This window comes from Leptodactylus fuscus (genome assembly GCF_031893055.1).
Source record: "Leptodactylus fuscus isolate aLepFus1 chromosome 2 unlocalized genomic scaffold, aLepFus1.hap2 SUPER_2_unloc_1, whole genome shotgun sequence".
Taxonomy (NCBI): Eukaryota; Metazoa; Chordata; class Amphibia; order Anura; family Leptodactylidae; genus Leptodactylus; species Leptodactylus fuscus.
This window is the reverse complement of record NW_027439802.1, coordinates 267,835-292,698: the sequence shown is the minus strand read 5'-3', so window position 1 is coordinate 292,698 and position 24,864 is coordinate 267,835. Positions and strand designations below refer to the sequence as shown.

The window sequence follows — 24,864 nt, the reverse complement described above, 5'->3', positions numbered from 1 at the left end:
ATAGTGTCATATGGAGGGTGTAATGTACAATATATAGTGTCAGATGGAGGGTGTAATGTACAATGTATAGTGTCAGATGGAGGGGTGTAATGTACAATATATAGTGTCAGATGGAGGGTGTAATGTACAATGTATAGTGTCAGATGGAGGGGTGTAATGTACAATATATAGTGTCAGATGGAGGGGTGTAATGTACAATATATAGTGTCAGATGGAGGGTGTAATGTACAATATATAGTGTCATATGGAGGGTGTAATGTACAATATATAGTGTCATATGGAGGGTGTAATGTACAATGTATAGTGTCAGATGGAGGGTGTAATGTACAATATATAGTGTCAGATGGAGGGTGTAATGTACAATATATAGTGTCAGATGGAGGGGTGTAATGTACAATATATAGCGTCAGATGGAGGGTGTAATGTACAATATATAGTGTCAGATGGAGGGTGTAATGTACAATATATAGTGTCAGATGGAGGGTGTAATGTACAATATATAGCGTCAGATGGAGGGTGTACTGTACAATATATAGTGTCAGATGGAGGGTGTAATGTACAATATATAGTGTCAGATGGAGGGTGTAATGTACAATATATAGTGTCAGATGGAGGGGTGTAATGTATAATATATAATGTCAGATGGAGGGTGTAATGTACAATGTATAGTGTCAGATGGAGGGTGTAATGTACAATATATAGTGTCAGATGGAGGGTGTAATGTACAATATATAGTGTCAGATGGAGGGTGTAATGTACAATATATAGTGTCAGATGGAGGGTGTAATGTACAATATATAGTGTCAGATGGAGGGTGTAATGTACAATACCGAGTGTCTTGTTTTCAGATATCAAAGATCTAGAACAATTACCTGGAGCTATAAGCTGAACTTACTGGGCCCCAGTGCAAAGTCCGTACTGGCCCACCTACTATTATGTATTGCTCACATTCAGAAAGGCCCCCTGAGGCTCCGGGCCCCACCTGAGTCATCTGAGTTACATCCTTGCAGTTATTGATATGGGCAGTCACCGGTGTAACAACGGAGGACATAGTGATAATAAAACCTATTTAGTGAGAAGAAGAATCTGGGTATGCTCGCTGCCCCCTCAATGCTTCAGGAGACGTCAACACTTGGAGAAGTCAGAAAATGAAAGCTAAGGGCACAAACTATCCCCAATTCTCCAAAAATGGGGACAGTCTTTAAAAAAAAAAAAAAAAGATATTGTAGGTCTGGAAGCCGACGGTGTCATGGTGGGGAGAAGCCTGGCCTTGTGGATAAGACTTGTCTCGTATACAGTCACTTCACTCGGTCACAGTTCACACAGTCAGTGAGGTTTAGGGCATTGCCGCTGTTTCGGAGCACTTACCCTCCTGCCTTATCCAAACATATCAGACAGGATTCCAAGACATTAGAAGAATTTCAAGTGAGAGGTGACAATAAGGAGCCTTTGTGTGCACACATTTACCGTAGTGCGCGAAAATTTGTGAACCCTTCAGGTTAGCAGATCAGTCAAAGGTTTCATGCGAGTGTTTTCAGTCAAGGAGATGACAGGTGTCAGTGGCGACGTCTTATTCATAGTACAAGGATCGATCAATGTCTGAGCTTCACATCACTTCTTGTGGCCTGTTATCGTGGCCTGGACAAAGGAGATTTCTGAGGAGCCCAGAAGAAGAGGAAGGAAACATTTACAGAATCTTCTGTGTCATTATCCCCACCAGCAAAGACTACAACAACAAGAAGGTGTACAATAGTCCTCGAGGTCACACAGCAAGCCGATGGAACGTCTAAGGCTAGGATCACACTGGCATCTGTACCACATTTGGGGTTCCTGTCCCCAAATCTGCTTGAAAAATGCAGAGAGAAAAGTCCTCTATGTTTTTTTCAGGTGGAAACCCAGCGGACCCTTTATAGTTTATGGGACCACAAGTCTCAGTGGTAACCGCTTCTATGGTGGATTAGATTTCGGTTCTTTGGGTCCTCAAGTGGAGTCAAAGAACGGAAAGCCGAATGCCAGTGTGATCCTGGCCCAAGGTGACTAAAGGCTTTTCTGACATGAGCTGATTTGTATGAGTCCACCATCAGGAGGACACTAAGCTAGAATGGGGTGTCTGGCAGGATGGCAAGAAGAAAGTCACCTCTCAACAAAACAGTCAGTTTATAGGCTGTTTGGCCAGAAAGTTATGGAAGTTATGATGACATCAGACCATGAAGAGCACAATAGTAAGCTCGATTTAAGACTATCAGGTGCCACATGAAATCATTTTATCCAAGACTGACGGTGAGGGCTAAAACAAAGCCTTCCATCCATCACCACCACCCTTTATACAATCTGTATTGGGGTCAGAGGAAGACAAGATCGCCCTCGATGGAGGAAACAATCTGCTCAAAAATGTAAGAGACCAATTCTCCTCGACCCCTTCCTGGTATCTCTACCATTGTGGCCCTTCCATCCATTACCTGCCCTCGTGTATATCCTAGTTGCCTCCTGTCTGATTCTGACTTCTCGGTTCCATCGTCCTCGCCCTTGACTGCCCAGACGGAAGGTGAACAAACCACAACGGGGACGCTCCGCACTTGTCAATTCTCATTTATTTTATTACAAAGAGATTTCCACATGTTAAAAAGGAGTTTTGTATAAAAGTTGGCACTTGTGAACCGGTAACACAAAGGGAGGAATTGGGTACATAGCAGTGTCCCTTGTGCCCAGTATCCACCCTGTAATACAATAATCCTCATAACCCCCCTCCCCCGCCCCAATCACCCCAACATAGTCGTCTTAAATACAAAGAAAATGAAGCAACACGGCTGGTTTTCTGGAGTATAATAAATAAGTTTGTGAGATACACATAGACATGGCTGCTGGCTGTAAGGCTGGGGGCTGGAAATGTGCGAGGGTACAGACATAGTCATGGAACACGGACTGGTAGGAGATGAGCTTACGAGAGAGGTCCTGGGGCGGTAATACTGACTGGTAAGAGATGGCCAAACCTGAGACTCTGAAAGACTAGGACAGCCGGTCTGCCTTCCATCCTCTAGTCCAATTGTCAATATACAAGAAGTCACCATTGACTCCATCTTAGTCTAGGAAATCTCCTCCCAGTTATACTCGCTAGATACCATTATAGTACTGGGCGCCCTGGGAGGATAATACTGATATGGCGGTAACAAGACTGAAATAAATACTGGGGGTAATACTAAGATTGCTACTAAGGGTGGGGGTTATAATGACCTGGTGCAGCGTGCGGGTAATACTGACATTATACTAGCTACAGGTAGCTTATTCATCTCATCGTCTACTGATAAGCAGCGTCTTCAGATGGGGGGAATTGAGATGTGGTGGGGAATAGTCGGCGGCTTGTGGCACAAGCAGGTTACAACGTTCCTGACCAATAAGGTTATTACTAGAGTATAAGGATGGTTCGGGGTACAGGCCTGTGATATGAGAGACGGTTCCCTCAACGTCACATAGGAATAAGAAACAGCAACTGACCACAGACGGCAGAGAGGCAAGAGAGGGTGGAGACTGCAGAGAGAGAGGGCCGAGACTGCAGAGAGTCTTACAGAGGCAAGAGATGGTCGAGACTGCGGAGAGAGAGGGCCGAGACTGCAGAGAGTCTTACAGAGGCAAGAGAGGGTCAAAACTGCAGAGAGAGAGGGCCAAGACTGCGGAAAATCTTCCAGAGACAAGAGAGGGTCGAGACTGCGGAGAGTCTTACAGAGGCAAAAGAGGGTCAAGACTGCAAAGTCCTCTGAGGCGGACAATGAAGAGCATACAAGACACACAGGATGATGACCGCTCGATAAATGAGACAGCGTGCACTTCTTCCTGCGTCCCAACAGGTCACATGAGTTGGTTAGTACCGTACATGCAATAAGGGGGACGATGACACCGAGCACCCCCATTCCCCAGACACTATAGATATGGACACATAATGCTGTCTGACTACTTCATGGATTCACAGGATTTATTGCTTAGTCTGGGAAGACCCGTTCTCCTAACAAGGGAATCTTTGGCCCTCAGTTATATGAACCTTGTGGCTGGTTGTAGCTTCTGACTGGACGATGGCGCCACAGGAACCTACATGCATAGTGAGAGCAGAACCACATGTGTGACCTCAGGAACCCTCCACCCCCAGGTCTGTAGTAAGACATGTCCAGTCCATCTACTTCATCCTCCTTTACATTGTATGTCCATGGAGGGTGCTCGACAAGTGACAGTGTGAGGTCAACGGTAAGACACCATGAGTGGACATAAGGCATTGTGCATAAACCCAGGTCTAAGGGGAACCAGCAGCAGATTCTCCATAACGCTTAAGAGATTCCTTGGAGTCTTTGTTACCCTTTCACCACTTTTGGGGCTTGGTCCAGACCTAGTCTAGCATGTTAAACCATCTTTATCTAGGTCACCTCTCCTGGGAGTTCTGTTTTCATAGATTATGAAGGCTCCTATCTTCTGAATGTTCCTATTAGTAGCCGTCTGGAGATATTCCATACAGTTATCTTATCTAAACTGCATTACGTTTACAAAGCCTACAAGCCTGTTCACACATAGAAGAACCATAGTCAACTGCAAAGAGTCCCGATGTGTACTGCGCTGCATGTAGTAGCCATGGTCATGTCTATTGGTCATGTTGGGGGTTGTAGTATTTTACACCACAAAATTGTATGATGGTCACGTTGTGGACGGTCGTGTACAATGTGTAGTATATCATAGATATGTATGGTGGTCATGTCTAGTGGTCACGTGGGGCCGATAGTGTACAATGTGTAGTATATCATAGATTTGTATGGTGGTCATGTCTAGTGGTCACGTGGGGCCGATAGTGTACAATGTGTAGTATATCATAGATTTGTATGGTGGTCATGTCTAGTGGTCACGTGGGGCCGATAGTTACAATGTGTAGTATATCATAGATTTGTATGGTGGTCATGTCTAGTGGTCACGTGGGGCCGAGTGTGTACAATGTGTAGTATATCATAGATTTGTATGGTGGTCATGTCTAGTGGTCACGTGGGGCCGAGTGTGTACAATGTGTAGTATATCATAGATTTGTATGGTGGTCATGTCTAGTGGTGACGTGGGGCCGTGTGTGTACAATGTGTAGTATATCATAGATTTGTATGGTGGTCATGTCTAGTGGTCACGTTAGGGCCGGTCGTGTACAATGTGTAGTATATCATAGATTTGTATTGTCATGTGTTGACCAGATGGGCATGGCCCGGCATCAATAGAAAGGTATAAACCTCTCCAGAAGCAAATGTGACTGCTTGGCCACTGGGATTTGTCCAGTCGTGAACTGAGGATAGAAGCTGGACAACTTTTAGTCTTTGAAGAATTTTTCTTGGTCTTCTTGTTGGGAAATCTGAGCACCACAGACTATGCGAGAGGTCAGATAACTGTATACAATACCACCCAGCTGATCCTGCACTTCTACACCCCATAACATCTATAGATAACACATCCTAGATCCAACCTTTGAAGTGCAAATCTAATATTCATTACACGGGTCGTTCCTACTAACTCTACCTGGTCTCCAATTTCTTAGAGCCACCATCTTGCACTACACCTGTCATGTAAGCAAACATTTCTTAATCCGTCTTCATCACCTATCTGGTCAAGTGGTCGAGAGGCTTGGTCAAGCTGACATGGTTATACCATTTGTCTAGTCAAGTTCATGTGATCTTGGTGAAGAGCCTGGATAGGTCACAGCCCTTGCAGATTGTTTGCAGCTGCTGGTGAGCAGGTCCCGCCTGATATGTAGAAAATGGTAAAAAAAAAAAAAAAAATAGCTGCCAGTCTGGGGCAGGACTGCGTGTTGGTCAGCACTATGGCCGAGTGGAGCATTGATGTGACTAGTCTTTCGTTTCGTGTATTGTCACATGCTGCAGAGACATGAAGCTGCCTACCCCTGGTCAACAGAGGGAACCTTGAATGAAACATCATAGAAGGATTACCCTTCAATTTGGCCTCAGAAAACTAAAACGGGTTTGTTCCAACCCTTCTGACATTCTGTAATTTTTGGCTTCATACTCTGCAGGCTTTTATGGTCTTTTAGTCTCTTATGACAAGAAACTTTCTCACCAATTCATACTCTTGTTCTTCCTATGTGTCTGTATCCTCCACGTTCACGGATCTTATTAAATTCTTAACTCTCCATCACCAGAAGGATCAAGATTATGCTCTGTACTAAGGACAGAGGCGGACGGGCCCTGGGAGATACCAAATGGGGACACGACTGGTGAACGTGCTGCTAGAGGAGACAAAGATGGGGAGAAGCTAGGTGGAATAACAGAAGATGACAGAGAAGCTTCGTGAGTTATAGGGGAACGGCGTAGGGAGGAGAAGTTAGGGAAGGTTCTAGCCACCGCAGGCTTAGGAGGCACGGTTTTAGCACCGGGATGAGCAACAGACGTGATAAGAGGAGGTGGATCAATACGAGGTTGAGGAATTGCTTTTGGTTTCGGCTGGAATGGTTTTCTCAATGCTGATTCATCTTTGAGTCGAGCGATCTCCATGAACACGCTGGCCAGTGGCTGAAACTGGGGACACCAATTCAGCAAATAATCCCAGTTGTAGCTGCCGCGTAATTCCTCATCGCTAGCCACAATAGCTGTCAGAGAACCTTCTACAGATGGTTTGCCATCTTCAGGGAAAGAATAGTCCTTTGGATGGGACATATTTAACCCACATCCCACCCCCATAAAAGCGCCTCCTCCGCCACTATCATCTCGATAGAGTGTTGACTGAGCAGAGCCCTTTTTGTTCTTAAACCATTGTCCACTGTCCATAGAGGGGTCACAGGAGATATCAGACAGCTGGTCGGCATCTTGTTGTATCCCAGAATCTGGACCACGTGCAGATATGTGCTCTTGCATGGAAGATGTAATGCTTGCCACTCGTGGATATTCATTGATCATACGGATCTCATCATCTTCTGCAGCTTCAGCTGATCCCCGGCCACTGGAATGTGAGGGATCTAGAGAGCCGCCTCTAGTATAAGATCCATCAACAGTGGAAGATTCCATAGAATAGCCTGGAAGAGTTTGGTGATAAATTCGATCACCGCTGCCAAGTGCAGATTTATCGTGCCCCATTCTTTGAAGGGTGCTACCTTGTAAATTATCCAATTGGGCATCGGCATCATCGCTTTTCTTCTGCATCCCCCGGGACCTGCAGACTACAAGAATAATAGCCACTGCTGCTAAAACCACAACGACTGCCAATGATGAAGCTACAGATACTATTAGTAGTAAATTCAGGTCTGGGGCCAAACCAAATGATGTATGTGTGATGTCCACAGTTAGCTGAGCCACAGCTACACGTGAGGATGGGAGAGGGCTATGAGCGTGGACTTCCATAATGGTTTCTCTTGTCTCTCTTTTTGAGCGTCCTGAGCGATGTCTCTGACTGTCTACTTTCAAGTAGACCTGACCTGTTGTTTCATTAATTCCAAAGTAGGGTGATGGTTTAGAAAAGGAGTATAGGACTACACCGTCCGCCCCTTCATCCTCGTCTGTGGCCTGAACCCGCCCTATAATCTGTCCTTTGCTAGCGCCTTCTGGCACTTCGAAATTGAAGTATGGAGCCACAAATACGGGGTCATATTCATCTTCTCCCGTCACAAGGACTTGTACAGTGACTGTAGCAGAAAAGTTTCCTGCGTCTGTGGCTTTTATTATCATATTGAAGGCTTTACTGCGCTCAAAATCAAAGCTCTGCCGAGACAGTAGTTCTCCTGAAGTCCGGTTGACAGAAAATACATCTTTGCCAGTCATCAGTCCTGGTTCTGTCGATGGAAGCTCCACCACTGTATACAACAACTGGCCAAACATTCCCGTGTCAAGGTCGATGGCATGGATGATAGTCAGTAAAGTGTTTGCTGGTTGGTTTTCCCTAATACTGGTCGTCAGAATCTGTACTGGAAAGTATGGCTTGTTATCATTGATGTCGCGAACTTCCACAGTGACAGGAGCAAGTGCGAAATTTACCAGGCTGCCGGTGCCATCAAAAGCTAGGACTACCAGCGTGTGCACCGCCTGCCGCTCCCGGTCCAGCTGACGCACCAGCTTGATAGCACCTGTAGCTTCATTGATCTGAAAGAGTCGACTCTCATCCCCAGAGGTGATCCTGTAATGCACCATGCCATTTTGTCCAGAGTCAGAATCTTGGGCCAATACCCGTAGCACCTCCGAGCCAACAGGGGCGGCTTCACTAAGAAGTACACTGTAATCTGGACGTGGGAATACTGGAGGGTTATCATTGACATCCAGGACAGTGATAAGTACATGGACAGAGTGACTTCTCTGAGGGACCCCTCTATCGGATGCACCCAGAGTAAGATTATACGAGTGAGTTGCCTCAAAATCTAGTGTATCTGTTAAGATGATGGAACCAATCTGTTGAAATTGTCCATTCCAGAAGCGTAACCCACTCTGAACTTGGAAGACATTGCCAACATTCCCACTCAGAATAGTATAATCCAGGACTGAATTTTCTGGTGTCAAGTCTGCATCAGTGGCCTCTAAGATTAGGATGGTGCTGCCTAGTGGTAGATCCTCTGGTACAGCCGCCGTGTATTGTTGTTGTGGGAAGCTGGGGACATGGTCATTGACATCCATAACAAGGATCTGCACTGTTACAACAGAAGAAAGACTTGGGGATCCTTGATCTCGGGCTTCGAGAAGCACATCCATCAGAGGTCGGGACATGTCCAGCTCTATTGGCTGCTTCGTGAAAAGGGTCCCTGAAAATGGAATATTAAAAAGTTATTGATGAGACACAAAACCAAAACAAGATGTTAATGACAAAGTAAGTCGATGAGATCATCAGGTACAGTGGGTTAGAAATGTGAACTGTACGGTCACGTGAGAAAGTAAGTGCCCCCCTGTACATCGTAATATCTGCTCCGCCTAACACAGAAAACAAAGGAGCTGATGGGACCATAGTCCTTAGTAATAATAGTACCATTATCTGGATCGATGTGAAAGGCGCCACTGTCAGATGACAACACTCTGTAGGTAACTCTGCCCATCTCCCCGGAGTCTCGGTCAGTGGCAGATACAGTGATAAGTGGAGTCCACGCCTGAGTATGTTCCACGATTAGAACCTGAAAGGAGGAAATTGAGCGGTTACTATCAGACCTATAACATTAGAGGTATATATACCAGGCAGAGCATCTCCCTGTGCTGGGGGAGGGTATACCTGGTAGAGGCTCTGCTTGAACTCTGGAGTATTGTCATTCACGTCCTGTACAGTGACTCTGACATCAGCCCGTGTCTGGTGCTTCCCATCTGAGGTCTGTATTGTTAAAGTGAATGATGCCCTCTCCTCGTAGTCCAGGGGCTCTGTAAGCCATATCTGCCCACCATACCGGAAAATGCTGAATGTGCTTCCTATAGAACCATCAATGGTCAGTGTGTACCATAATGGAGGTCCAGAGTCCACATCATTGGCCGTAACCTGAGCGATTTCTGACCCAATGAGAGCATCTGTGGATGAGACGAACAATAGTTGTAATGTCTGTCCTATAACAAGCATATGGTGGTCAGTACAGGAGAGATACGGGTGACACTGTATATGGTGGTCAGTACAGGAGTGACAGCATATATGGTGGTCAGTACAGGGGAGACACGGGTGACAGCGTATATGGTGGTCAGTACAGGGGAGACAGCATATATGGTGGTCAGTACAGGAGAGATACGGGTGACACTGTATATGGTGGTCAGTACAGGAGTGACAGCATATATGGTGGTCAGTACAGGGGAGACACGGGTGACAGCATATATGGTGGTCAGTACAGGGGAGACAGCATATATGGTGGTCAGTACAGGGGGGACACTGTATATGGTGGTCAGTACAGGAGAGACACGGGGGACAGCATATATGGTGGTCAGTACAGGGGAGACACGGGTGACAGCATATATGGTGGTCAGTACAGGGGGGACACTGTATATGGTGGTCAGTACAGGAGAGACACGGGGGACAGCATATATGGTGGTCAGTACAGGAGAGACACGGGGGACAGCATACATGGTGGTCAGTACAGGAGACAGCGTATATGGTGGTCAGTACAGGAGAGACACAGGTGACAGCATATATGGTGGTCAGTACAGGAGAGACACAGGGGACAGCATATATGGTGGTCAGTACAGGAGAGACACGGGGGACAGCATATATGGTGGTCAGTACAGACGCGGGGGACACCGGTGTCACTGTATTTGGTGGTCAGTACAGAGGAGACACGCGTGTCAGCGTATATGGTGGTGTCACGAACTGAATTCACTGGGTCTTGAACCCATGACTTCCTGGCTATGTTCTGCGGCCTTAACCATTGTACCACTTGGAATCCTGTTTTGTTCTGGGCTTTACCTGGTCTGGTCTCTTCTGTTGGAGTAATTGGTTTATAAAGATCACTTGTTCTGTGGCCAATCACAGTTTAGCCCGTCCTATATAAACTCACCGCTCACTCCATCCTGTGCCTGATTATTCTGGCTGTCTGCTTCTTGTTGCCCTGAACCTCACCACTACTTTGCTGCTCCTGTGTACTGAACTTTGCTAACGTCTGACTACGGTTGATCTGCTCCTCCTGTGTACCGATTCCTGCAACATCTGACCACAGCTTATCTACTACTCCTGTGTACCGAACTTTGCAAACGTCTGACTACGGCTAAACTGCTCCTCCTGTGTACCGATTCCTGCAACGTCTGACTACGGCTGATCTACTGCTCCTGTGTACCGATCTCTGCAAACGTCTGACCACGGTTTATTCTACTTCTGAGGTACTTATCCTCCATTTATAACTATTTAAGTACTGTACCATTTGCCCCACCATTTGGACTCCAAATCTGATAACTAGCATCATTACAGGTGGTCAGTACAGGGGAGACACGGGGGACAGCGTATATGGTGGTCAGTACAGGAGAGACACGGGGGACAGCGTATATGGTGGTCAGTACAGGAGAGACATGGGTGACACTGTATATGATGGAGCAGGATAATAGGAGCTGTCGAACCACAAACTCAGCCTGTGGATTATTGCTGAGTAAGTTAGAACATTACGTGAGGCTCGGATATTATTACTAATTTAGGAGCCCCTTACCTTCCCGGATGCTGAGCTCCAGCTGAAGTGGGATAGTTGGACTGTTATCATTTACATCCATCACCACTAGGGTTAGTGTAGCTGATCCAGTTCGTGGAGGGGACCCCCGATCTGTGGCTGTGACCACCAACCTGGAAATAGACATTACAAATATAGAGTTAGTAGATGGAATCCAGACAGCCGCCTCAATACAAAGCAATATATCTCGGGCTGCATACTCATGGGCCGTATACGGGTCAGTGAAAAACGGAGTGTGTAGAACGGAAACAGCATCCACGTGCTGCATGTGTCCTCTGTGGAACCATACACTTCAGTGAATGCGCCACTATCGTGTTTTTGACATTGGGGGGGGGGGGGGGGTCAGGAGTCCAGACTCGGAATTCAGGGCAGGTGCTGGTCTTGTCTGTTTTGCCTCTGGACTCATGTGCCTCCCACATGGGCCACAGAAACGAATAGGTGAGTGTGTACACTGACCAAAAGAAAGGCCACGTGCATGGGACTGTGCTCGGTAGTGCTGCAGCATTCTGGGCACGAGTTGGAGTGTCCTTGGGATGGATCCCCTCGGCTTGAGTCAGAACTCTCATTTTATGGTCATTTTCACTCAACCATCCACGTTGAGATTTGCTGGTTATTTGGATCGTTGGTTCTGCCACAGAACCCAACTCATTTACAAATGGATGGATACAAATGGATTTTCAGCTTATTAGTTTTAGGATCAGTGGTAACGTTATGGTTTCCACAATAATAAAACGTTGTCTAGGTCCTAAGCAGCAGACCCCACCACCAACGTTTGTTCCAAGGTGTGTACAGAAGACATATTCTATTTGTCATGAACCTCCATTTCTTACTCCTTGATCCACGCAGCATCTTTCACATTGTTTCCTCCAAGGCTTTACGATAACATTTGTAGATGTGGTCCGACTAACCCACCAGGATCCTCCAGCGGGGCCAGGTTCTATCACAGCCATGGACCTCACTGGTCCATCAGTAGACAACTTAATTTGGTGGCAATTATGGTCTACTTTTTAAGGGTTGAAGAAGTCTGTGCCCCCAAATTGAGTTTATCTGGTGGACCCAAGGAACCCCAGTGCGACTCTGCTGGCTGAGAATTGATGTCCCACTTTGGTTAGTCATGTTCTCCTCCTCCCACGTGGTATCTGAGTAGTGACTTTGGCAACGAGTCTCTGCAGATTTGTCTGAGATGTTCTGTCACCTCCTGGACTAGTGGTCTGTGACTCCTTGTGGCCATTTTGGTAGTGGCTGTTCCGAGGAGAAGTCATTGCCGCATCAAGTTGCTCTATGCTGTGTATCGATGATGATGGATTCCTGATCCCTTGTAACCATTTCTACTCATCTCTTCTGGATTTCTTACACAGTCACATAGTGATTTTGTGGACAATGGTGACAACTTCCGTCTCACTTCTGTATGCAGTCACACTAATGTTGTTGGATATGACACCAACCAGGGTACCAAGTGCGATATAACGGGAGACATCTATAGGGGCACAGCACTGAGCACAGTAAGGACAATCACATCTTACTCACCGAGCCTCAGACCAGATCTCACGGTCTAGGATAACAGCGGTTGTCACAACACCTGTCTGAGGATCAATGCGAAATAGATCCTTCATGGGCTGGAATGGCTGAAACGCGTAGGTGATCTGAGCATTCATTCCTTGGTCTGTATCTTCGGCATGCACCTGCAAATAAACCAGTTGGTCGGCACGTGTTTTACTGGGGTGCGCAGTACTATGACCCCTGATCACCTCCTCGGCACTTACCTGTATGAGGCGACTCCCACCAGCCTGACCCTCCCTTATATAAGCCATATAGGAAGGAATCTGGAAGCGTGGAGCATTGTCATTGGTGTCCTGCAGCAGGATGCTGACCGTGGTGAAGGCATAATGCTGCCCCGTCTCTGCCTGGACCACAAGCTTATGGCGAGAGTTAGACTCAAAGTCTAGTAGTGTCGGCTGCAGCACCGTGATCTGCCCTGGAGCAAAGACCAGAAGTGGTGTCAGGGTGGACCGACGTTCAGGGAGCCAGGCCCTGAGATCCTTCAGATTTACTTAGACCTGATCTAGGATACAACACGTTACTGGTGGATCTTCTATGTAGTGATCTCTGAAATATAGATTACTAAAGGATCTCTGCCGTGTATATTATTAAAGGATCTCTGCCGTGTATATTACTAAGGGATCTCTGCCGTGTATATTACTGAGGGATCTCTGCCGTGTATATTACTGAGGGATCTCTGCCGTGTATATTACTAAGGGATCTCTGCCGTGTATATTACTAAGGGATCTCTGCCGTGTATATTACTAAGGGATCTCTGCCATGTATATTACTAAGGGATCTCTGCCGTGTATATTACTAAGGGATCTCTGCCGTGTATATTACTAAGGGATCTCTGCCATGTATATTACTAAGGGATCTCTGCCGTGTATATTACTAAGGGATCTCTGCCGTGTATATTACTAAGGGATCTCTGCCGTGTATATTACTAAGGGATCTCTGCCGTGTATATTACTAAGGGATCTCTGCCGTGTATATTACTAAGGGATCTCTGCCGTGTATATTACTAAGGGATCTCTGTCGTGTATATTACTAAGGGATCTCTGCCGTGTATATTACTAAGGGATTTCTATTGTGTATATTACTGAGGGATCTCTGCCGTGTATATTACTAAGGGATCTCTGCCGTGTATATTACTAAGGGATCTTTGCCGTGTATATTACTGAGGGATCTCTGCCGTGTATATTACTAAGGGATCTCTGTCATGTATATTACTAAGGGATCTCTGTCATGTATATTACTAAGGGATTTCTATTGTGTATATTACTGAGGGATCTCTGCCGTGTATATTACTGAGGGATCTCTGCCGTGTATATTACTAAGGGATCTCTGCCGTGTATATTACTAAGGGATTTCTATTGTGTATATTACTGAGGGATCTCTGCCGTGTATATTACTGAGGGATCTCTGCCGTGTATATTACTAAGGGATCTCTGCCGTGTATATTACTGAGGGATCTCTGCCGTGTATATTACTGAGGGATCTCTGCCGTGTATATTACTGAGTGATCTCTGCCGTGTATATTACTAAGGGATCTCTGCCGTGTATATTACTAAGGGATCTCTGCCGTGTATATTACTGAGGGATCTCTGCCATGTATATTACTAAGGGATCTTTGCCGTGTATATTACTAAGGGTGCATTCAATGGAGTAACATGCCACGTAATGTAGCACGTATACGGCGTGTGAGATTTTGAGCGCCGTAAAAGCTCCCATTGATTTCAATGGGAGCCTGGATCGTATACGCCACGTTATTTTGCCGTCGCAAAATAACGCGGCGTATACGATCCAGGCTCCCATTGAAATCAATGGGAGCTTTTACGGCGCTCGAAATCTCACATGCCGTATACGTGCCAGGTCACGCGGCACATTACTCCGTGTGAATGCACCCTAAGGCTGTATTCACACTGAGTAACGCTGGCGTTTTTTGTGCTTATTTTTGCACATAGCGCTGCGTATACGCCGCGTTAACGCCGGTCAACGCCACCGCAATATAGCGCGGCGTTAACGCCGCGTATACGCGGCGTTAACGCGGTGCTATGTGCAAAAAGCACACAAAACGCCTGGCGTTACTCTGTGTGAATACAGCCTAAGGGATCTCTGCCATGTATATTACTAAAGGATTTCTGCCGTGTATATTACGATTGGATCTCTGCCGTGTATATTACGATTGGATCTCTGCTGTGTATATTATGAGGGGATCTCTGCCATGTATATTACTAAGGGATCTCTGCCGTGTATATTACGATGGGATCTCTGCCGTGTATGTTATGAGGGGATCTCTGCCATGTATATTACTAAGGGATCTCTGCCGTGTATATTACGATGGGATCTCTGCCGTGTATGTTATGAGGGGATCTCTGACATATATATTACTAAGGGATCTCTGGAGTGGAGGTTAATATAAGATTCCTTAAGTAGAGGATACTATGGGATCCATGCTGTGTATATTAGTATGAGTTCCCTTCTGTGTAGATTACTTTAGGATCCCTGCTGGTTATATCACTATGGTGAGGATTATTCTGTGTGTAGGAATCGGGTAGGAGTTGGTACCTGTATTTGCACTGATGCTGAATACTCCGTTTTCATTTCCACTCAGGATACTGTAGTTGATTTTCCCGGAGGATCCGCCGCTGTGCGAGGCTCTGACTGATCCAACGACTGATCCTGCGGAGGATGGGAAGAATACAGAAGAGGCAGGTCAAGATGTGGTATAAGGCTGGGGGTGGGCACACAGTGGGTTAGTTATACATACGGGGGTGGGCACACACTGGGTTAGTTATAATTACGTTAGTCAGATGTTACTGACCTATAGCTCACCAGCATACTGTGTGAAGGCTTTACATGTTCACTTACCTTGCTGGCTATGCTCGGATAAGCTGAACTCCGTGGCATCCCTCTGGAATCTCGGACCCCGCGCTGCTTCCTCACGCACATGTATAACAAGGACAGAAGTGGTGGATAATGGCGGCTCACCCAGATCTGAGGCCTGCACAAAAACAGTGCGTTCTCGTGGGCTCATGCCATCCAGAGGTTCCAGAAGACGTACTTCACCAGTATAGGGATCCACAGAGAAGCGTCCTGTTCCAGAATGTGGTGCCAACCTATATAAGATGGAAGCGTTGGCGCCAGCATCCTTGTCTTCTGCTCTCATAGCAGCCAAAGTCCTCTTGATCGGAGTGTTGCGAGACAAATTGAGGTGAAATGGGCTGCGTAAAAATATTGGAGGATTATCATTGACATCCTTTACGATAACTGTCACACTCGCTTCTGCACTGCGTGGTCCAGATGGATCAGAATCCATCACCCATGCCAAGAAAGTGTACACAGCTCGTCGCTCACGATCAAGCTGAATGGCTGTGGTGATATGTCCGGTGAGAGGGTCAATATGGAAAGCGCCCTGAGTCCCATTGGAGAGATGGAATGTAGTTCGCCCGTTGTGACCATAATCAGGATCAAGGGCCGTCAATTTCAGAACTAAACTACCAACGGGGGCATCTTCGGAAATCTCGGCATTGAAAGAGGATTCAGAGAAAGTGGGAGAGTTGTCATTCAGATCTAGCACAGAGACTGTGATGGTGGTGGAGGCGCTGAGCGATGGCTTGCCCGAATCACGGACTATGACAGTCAGCTGGTATTCTGACACAGCCTCTCGGTCCAATGGTCTAGACGTAGAAAGGGCTCCGGTGGCAGAATCTAAGGAGAAGTCTTGTAATGGATCGCCATCTGCAAAGAAAATTTAAAGATGTGACTCTAACTCTACCAGTAATGGGTCGGTAGTCGTGACACACGTGGTGTCAGAGTCCAAACACCCACCTACATTACTTATTATCTTCATTCTTATATTCGTCACGTGCAGAAAATAAGGTCACTCACCGATCAGACGATATTGGAGCTGCCCATTGCTTCCCATGTCGGGGTCCCAGGCTCGGAGAACACATAGTGTAACTGGCTCCTGGTTCTCAGGAACTTCAAGGAAAATGCTGTCACTCTCAAACACAGGAGCATTGTCATTCTCATCCCCAACAGTGACATGAATCCTGACCTCCGATACCTTCGGGGGTGAACCACCATCCCGAGCGTATGCTGAAACAAATGAGGGGTCAATAGCCATGTAATCTACAGAGGTATTCAGACTGTGATGTCATTGTCTACGTACCCGTTAGCTTATAGGCATCTTTTTTCTCCCGGTCTAGCGGCTTCTTAGTGGTAAGGATTCCGGTTTGAGGATCGAGTAAGAAGTCATCCCCCGTAACCCCTCCATAGGTGACCTGTCCTCCAGGGCCTATGATCATTAAAGTACATAAGGTTAGCAGGACGGAAGGTTTACATTGAGATTTACAATTACCTCCCTTCTTAGTCACCCTCATTCCTTCTTCTACTCACCAAGATCTCTGTCCACCGCCTGCAGTCTGAGGACAGTAGTGCCAGACACCTGGTTTTCTTTAACATTTCCTTCATACTGGGCTTTCTCAAAGGAGGGAACGTCATCATTTACATCAAGAACTGAGATAGAAAGTGTCTGTGTACTGGATAGGCGAGGAGAACCATAATCCATGACTAGCAGAGTAAGGTTATAGCCTGCTGTCTCTTCACGGTCTAATGTTCTCACCACAGATAGAGCACCTGCATAGGAGAGATAATGTAATGAGTGTCAACAATGTATGCCAATAGTACTAGAACTCTCATCATTGCCACTAGCAGTACTACTCCAACAAGAAATCTAGGAAACACCAGCCCCAATACAAATTCCAACCCTGTCATCTGGAATACCAACACTACTACAAGTCCCGTCATCTGGAATACCAACACTACTACCAGCCCCGTCATCTGGAATACCAACACTACTACCAGCCCCGTCATCTGGAATACCAACACTACTACCAGACCCATCACCTGGAATACTAACACTACTACCATCCCCGTCATCTGGAATACCAACACTACTACCATCCCCGTCACCTGGAATACCAACACTACTACCATCCCCGTCATCTGGAATATCAACACTACTACCAGCCCCGTCACCTGGAATACCGACACCAATACCAGACCCGTCATCTGTAATACCAACACTACTACCAGACCCGTCACCTGGAATACTAACACTACTACCATCCCCGTCATCTGGAATATCAACACTACTACCAGCCCCGTCACCTGGAATACCGACACCAATACCAGACCCGTCATCTGTAATACCAACACTACTACCAGACCCATCACCTGGAATACTAACACTACTACCATCCCCGTCATCTGGAATACCAACACTACTACCATCCCCGTCACCTGGAATACCAACACTACTACCATCCCCGTCATCTGGAATATCAACACTACTACCAGCCCCGTCACCTGGAATACCGACACCAATACCAGACCCGTCATCTGTAATACCAACACTACTACCAGACCCATCACCTGGAATACTAACACTACTACCATCCCCGTCATCTGGAATACCAACACTACTACCATCCCCGTCACCTGGAATACCGACACCAATACCAGACCCGTCATCTGTAATACCAACACTACTACCAGTCCCGTCATCTGGAATACCAACACTACTACCAGACCCGTCATGTGGAATACCAACACTAATACCAGACCCATCATCTGGAATACCAACACTACTACCAGTCCCGTCATCTGGAATACCAACACTACTACCAGACCCGTCACCTGGAATACTAACACTAATACCAGACCCATCATGTGGAATACCAACACTACTACCAGCCCCGTCACCTGGAATACCGACACCAATACCAGACCCGTCATCTGTAATACCAACACTACTACCAGACCCGTCACCTGGAATACTAACACTACTACCAGACCCGTCATCTGGAATACCAACACTACTACCAGACCCATCACCTGGAATACCAACACCAATACCAGACCCATCATCTGTAATACCAACACTACTACCAGACCCGTCATGTGGAATACCAACACTAATACCAGACCCATCATCTGGAATACCAACACTACTACCAGCCCCGTCATCTGGAATACCAACACTACTACCAGACCCATCACCTGGAATACCGACACCAATACCAGACCCGTCATCTGTAATACCAACACTACTACCAGTCCCGTCATCTGGAATACCAACACTACTACCAGCCCCGTCATCTGGAATACCAACACTACTACCAGCCCCATCATCTGGAATACCAACACTACTACCATTCCCGTCATCTGGAATACCGACACTACTACCAGACCCATCACCTGGAATACCGACACTACTACCAGTCCCATCATCTGGAATACCGACACTACTACCAGTCCCATCATCTGGAATACCGACACTACTACCAGCCCCATCATCTGGAATACCGACACTACTACCAGACCCATCATCTGGAATACCAAGAATACTACCAGACCCGTCATCTGTAATACCAACACTACTACCAGACCCATCACCTGGAATACTAACACTACTACCAGACCCGTCATCTGTAATACCAACACTACTACCAGACCCATCACCTGGAATACTAACACTACTACCATCCCCGTCATCTGGAATACCAACACTACTACCATCCCCGTCACCTGGAATACCGACACCAATACCAGACCCGTCATCTGTAATACCAACACTACTACCAGTCCCGTCATCTGGAATACCAACACTACTACCAGACCCGTCATGTGGAATACCAACACTAATACCAGACCCATCATCTGGAATACCAACACTACTACCAGTCCCGTCATCTGGAATACCAACACTACTACCAGACCCGTCACCTGGAATACTAACACTAATACCAGACCCATCATGTGGAATACCAACACTACTACCAGCCCCGTCACCTGGAATACCGACACCAATACCAGACCCGTCATCTGTAATACCAACACTACTACCAGACCCGTCACCTGGAATACTAACACTACTACCAGACCCGTCATCTGGAATACCAACACTACTACCAGACCCATCACCTGGAATACCAACACCAATACCAGACCCATCATCTGTAATACCAACACTACTACCAGACCCGTCATGTGGAATACCAACACTAATACCAGACCCATCATCTGGAATACCAACACTACTACCAGCCCCGTCATCTGGAATACCAACACTACTACCAGACCCATCACCTGGAATACCGACACCAATACCAGACCCGTCATCTGTAATACCAACACTACTACCAGTCCCGTCATCTGGAATACCAACACTACTACCAGCCCCGTCATCTGGAATACCAACACTACTACCAGCCCCATCATCTGGAATACCAACACTACTACCATTCCCGTCATCTGGAATACCGACACTACTACCAGACCCATCACCTGGAATACCGACACTACTACCAGTCCCATCATCTGGAATACCGACACTACTACCAGTCCCATCATCTGGAATACCGACACTACTACCAGCCCCATCATCTGGAATACCGACACTACTACCAGACCCATCATCTGGAATACCAAGAATACTACCAGACCCGTCATCTGTAATACCAACACTACTACCAGACCCATCACCTGGAATACTAACACTACTACCAGACCCGTCATCTGTAATACCAACACTACTACCAGACCCATCACCTGGAATACTAACACTACTACCATCCCCGTCATCTGGAATACCAACACTAATACCAGACCCATCATCTGGAATACCAACACTACTACCAGACCCATCACCTGGAATACTAACACTACTACCAGCCCCGTCATCTGGAATACCAACACTACTACCAGACCCATCACCTGGAATACCGACACCAATACCAGACCCGTCATCTGTAATACCAACACTACTACCAGTCCCGTCATCTGGAATACCAACACTACTACCAGCCCCGTCATCTGGAATACCAACACTAATACCAGACCCGTCATCTGGAATACCAACACTACTACCAGTCCCATCATCTGGAATACCAACACTAATACCAGACCCATCATCTGGAATACCAACACTACTACCAGCCCCGTCATCTGGAATACCAACACTACTACCAGACCCATCACCTGGAATACCGACACCAATACCAGACCCGTCATCTGTAATACCAACACTACTACCAGTCCCGTCATCTGGAATACCAACACTACTACCAGCCCCGTCATCTGGAATACCAACACTACTACCAGACCCATCACCTGGAATACCGACACCAATACCAGACCCGTCATCTGTAATACCAACACTACTACCAGTCCCGTCATCTGGAATACCAACACTACTACCAGCCCCATCATCTGGAATACCAACACTACTACCATTCCCGTCATCTGGAATACCGACACTACTACCAGACCCATCACCTGGAATACCGACACTACTACCAGTCCCATCATCTGGAATACCGACACTACTACCAGTCCCATCATCTGGAATACCGACACTACTACCAGCCCCATCATCTGGAATACCGACACTACTACCAGACCCATCATCTGGAATACCAAGAATACTACCAGACCCGTCATCTGTAATACCAACACTACTACCAGACCCATCACCTGGAATACTAACACTACTACCAGACCCGTCATCTGTAATACCAACACTACTACCAGACCCATCACCTGGAATACTAACACTACTACCAGCCCCGTCACCTGGAATACCGACACCAATACCAATACAAATTCCAACCCTGTCATCTGGAATACCAACACTACTACAAGTCCCGTCATCTGGAATACCAACACTACTACCAGCCCCGTCATCTGGAATACCAACACTACTACCAGCCCCGTCACCTGGAATACCGACATCAATACCAGACCCGTCATCTGTAATACCAACACTACTACCAGACCCATCACCTGGAATACTAACACTACTACCATCCCCGTCATCTGGAATACCAACACTACTACCAGCCCCATCACCTGGAATACCGACACCAATACCAGACCCGTCATCTGTAATACCAACACTACTACCAGCCCCGTCACCTGGAATACCGACACCAATACCAGACCCGTCATCTGTAATACCAACACTACTACCAGACCCGTCACCTGGAATACCAACACTACTACCAGTCCCGTCATCTGGAATACTAACACTACTACCAGACCCATCACCTGGAATACTAACACTACTACCAGACCCGTCATCTAGAATACCAACACTACTACAAGACCCGTCATCTGGAATACCAACACTACTACCAGACCCGTCATCTGGAATACCAACACTACTACCAGTCCCGTCATCTGGAATACCAACACTACTACCAGACCCGTCATCTGGAATACCAACACTACTACCAGTCCCGTCATCTGGAATACCAACACTACTACCAGACCCATCACCTGGAATACCAACACTAATACCAGTCCCGTCATCTGGAATACCAACACTACTACCAGACCCATCACCTGGAATACCAACACTAATACCAGACCCGTCATCTGTAATACCAACACTACTACCAGTCCTGTCATCTGGAATACCAACACTACTACCAGACCCATCACCTGGAATACCGACACCAATACCAGACCCGTCATCTGGAATACCAACACTACTACCAGACCCATCATCTGGAATACCAACAATACTACCAGACCCGTCACCTGGAATACCAACACTACTACCAGCCCCATCATCTGTAATACCAACACTACTACCAGTCCCGTCATCTGGAATACCAACACTACTACCAGACCCATCATCTGGAATACCAACACTACTACCAGACCCATCACCTGGAATACTAACACTACTACCAGTCCCGTCATCTGGAATACCAACACTACTACCAGACCCATCATCTGGAATACCAACACTACTACCAGACCCATCACCTGGAATACTAACACTACTACCAGTCCCGTCATCTGGAATACCAACACTACTACCAGACCCATCATCTGGAATACCAACACTACTACCAGACCCGTCATCTGGAATACAAACAGTACTACCACTGCTGGTCTCATGGTATGGATTACCAACACTGGTACAAGTTTGGCAGAAGATTGAAAAAGGTTATTAGATCACTAGCTGGAAGTGATTTGTGTGGTTTTATGCCACAAAGAACCATGTCAGTTAATACCAGGATGTTGTGGGCACATATGTAACTGATGATGGGCATGTCGTAGGGGAGTCTTACTATCCCTCGATACAACCAAGGCTTTTGATTGGGTAGATTGGGAGTTTTTGTGGACAGTTATGAGAAAGGGTTTTGATTATAAATTTATGGGTTGGTTAGAATTGATTTATACCATGTGCTGCGGTTTGTCTCGGGGCAGAGGTCTCCTTTCTCCCAGTCATGCCTCCCCATTATTTTCTTCAGTTATCTAAGTTTTGTCTTGCCAGATTAGGCAGTTGGTAAAGTGGTAGTAGAAAGCAGTGGGGTGCAACAGGGGCAATATTGGTGGGGTAGTAGTCAGCAGTGGGGTGCCACGCCAAAACGGCATTTTTTAATGTGTTTTTGTTAGTACTTTTTCTTTATCGTTGGATGTTTTTTACGCTTAATATGGATTAAAGAACTTTTTCTACATTTTCCACGGAGTGATGCTGATCTTCATCTCTTTCTGATTATCCACAGTGGGGTAGAGGGCCCTGCCCGCGAGGGCTTACAATCTATGAGGGAAGGGGGTAGAGACAGAAGGAGAGGGGGAGACTGTACAGATGGCGGTGCGGTGATAGTGTTATTGGAGGTTGTAGGCCTTCCTGAATAGGGGAGTCTTCAGGGCCTTCTTGAATCCTGTGATTGTGGGGGTCAGTCTTATGTGTCTTGGTAAGGAGTTCCAGAGTATGGGGGATGCAGGGGAGAAATCTTGGAGACGGTTGTGTGAGGAGCGGATGAGGGCAGAGCGGAGTAGGAGGTCATTGGAGGATCTGAGGTTACGTGTGGGCAGGTAGTGGGAGATGAGGTCAGAGATATATGGAGGGGACAGGTGAGGATGAGGTCAGAGATATATGGAGGGGACAGGTGTGGATGAGGTCAGAGATATATGGAGGGGACAGGTGAGGATGAGGTCAGAGATATATGGAGGGGACAGGTGAGGATGAGGTCAGAGATATATGGAGGGGCCAGGTGAGGATGAGGTCAGAGATATATGGAGGGGACAGGGTGTGGATGGCTTTGTATGTTAGTGTTAGTAGCTTGAACTCAATTCGCTGGGCTATAGGTAGCCAGTGGAGGGACTGGCAGAGGGGAGCAGCCGATGAAGATCGGGGGGAGAGGTGAATTAAACGAGCAGCACAGTTTAAGGGGGACTGGAGGGGGGCGATGGCGTTTGCCGGGAGTCTATGGAGAAGGGTGTTGCAGTAGTCTAAGCGGGAGATTATGAGGGCCTGGACGAGCATCTTAGTAGTTTCAGGGGTGAGGAAGGAGCGGATTCGGTGGATGTTTTTGAGTTGGAGGCGGCAGGAAGTGTTGAGAGTTTGAATGTGTGACTTGAAGGATAGGTCGGAGTCCAGGGTTACCCCAAGGCATCAGACCTGTGAGACAGAGGTAATTGTGGCTCCGTTAACTTTGATAGATGGGTCAGGTGGAGGGGCCATACGCATACCTCCCAACCGTCCCGATTTCCGCGGGACAGTCATGATTTGGGTGACGTCCCGCGGTCCCGGTTGGAGGGAGGTATGTCCCGATTTCAACTCACATCTGCGTCCAGAGGACGCAGATCTGAGTTGAACAAATATGCGGCTGAAGCGAGGAGCTGACCTGTGTCAGCTCCTCGCTTCAGCCGCATATGTGTCAGCGAGACCGGCGGCAGCGGGGAAGCGAGGAGCTAACCTGTGTCAGCTCCTCGTTTCAGCCGCATATGTGTCAGCGAGAGAGGCGGCGAGGAAGCGGAGGAGAAGGTAAGTTTAATGTGGAGGTGGAACGTGAAACTAGGGGCAGATGAAGGAGAGGACGGCGTGACACTGGGGACAGAGATGGAGAGGACGGCATGACACTGGGGACAGAGATGGAGAGGACGGCATGACACTGGGGGCAGAGATGGAGAGGACGGCATGACACTGAGGGCAGAGATGGAGAGGACGGCATGACACTGGGGGCAGAGATGGAGAGGACGGCATGACACTGGGGGCAGAGATGGAGAGAACGACATGACACTGGGGGCAGAGATGGAGAGGACGGCATGACTGGGGGCAGATGAAGGGTGTATATGAAACTGGGGGAGAGATAGAGGGGGAACATATAATTTACGGG

General features: G+C 47.2%; 1 protein-coding gene across 1 annotated transcript in view; it reads right to left on the bottom strand.

Annotated features, from left to right (window-relative positions):
- Nucleotides 1-2,574: 2,574 nt before the first annotated feature.
- Nucleotides 2,575-24,864, bottom strand: part of DCHS1 (dachsous cadherin-related 1) — a 64,030-nt gene continuing 41,740 nt past the window's right edge. The window contains exons 11-21 of the mRNA XM_075261143.1: nucleotides 17,063-17,302; nucleotides 16,836-16,961; nucleotides 16,553-16,762; nucleotides 15,533-16,402; nucleotides 15,230-15,343; nucleotides 12,883-13,094; nucleotides 12,647-12,801; nucleotides 11,102-11,232; nucleotides 9,205-9,491; nucleotides 8,968-9,109; nucleotides 2,575-8,746 (exon numbers count right to left, since the gene is read on the bottom strand). Of these exons, the coding sequence (XP_075117244.1) occupies nucleotides 6,141-8,746; nucleotides 8,968-9,109; nucleotides 9,205-9,491; nucleotides 11,102-11,232; nucleotides 12,647-12,801; nucleotides 12,883-13,094; nucleotides 15,230-15,343; nucleotides 15,533-16,402; nucleotides 16,553-16,762; nucleotides 16,836-16,961; nucleotides 17,063-17,302 (5,093 nt within the window). The 3' untranslated portion in view covers nucleotides 2,575-6,140. The remainder of the gene's footprint in view (nucleotides 8,747-8,967; nucleotides 9,110-9,204; nucleotides 9,492-11,101; nucleotides 11,233-12,646; nucleotides 12,802-12,882; nucleotides 13,095-15,229; nucleotides 15,344-15,532; nucleotides 16,403-16,552; nucleotides 16,763-16,835; nucleotides 16,962-17,062; nucleotides 17,303-24,864) is intronic.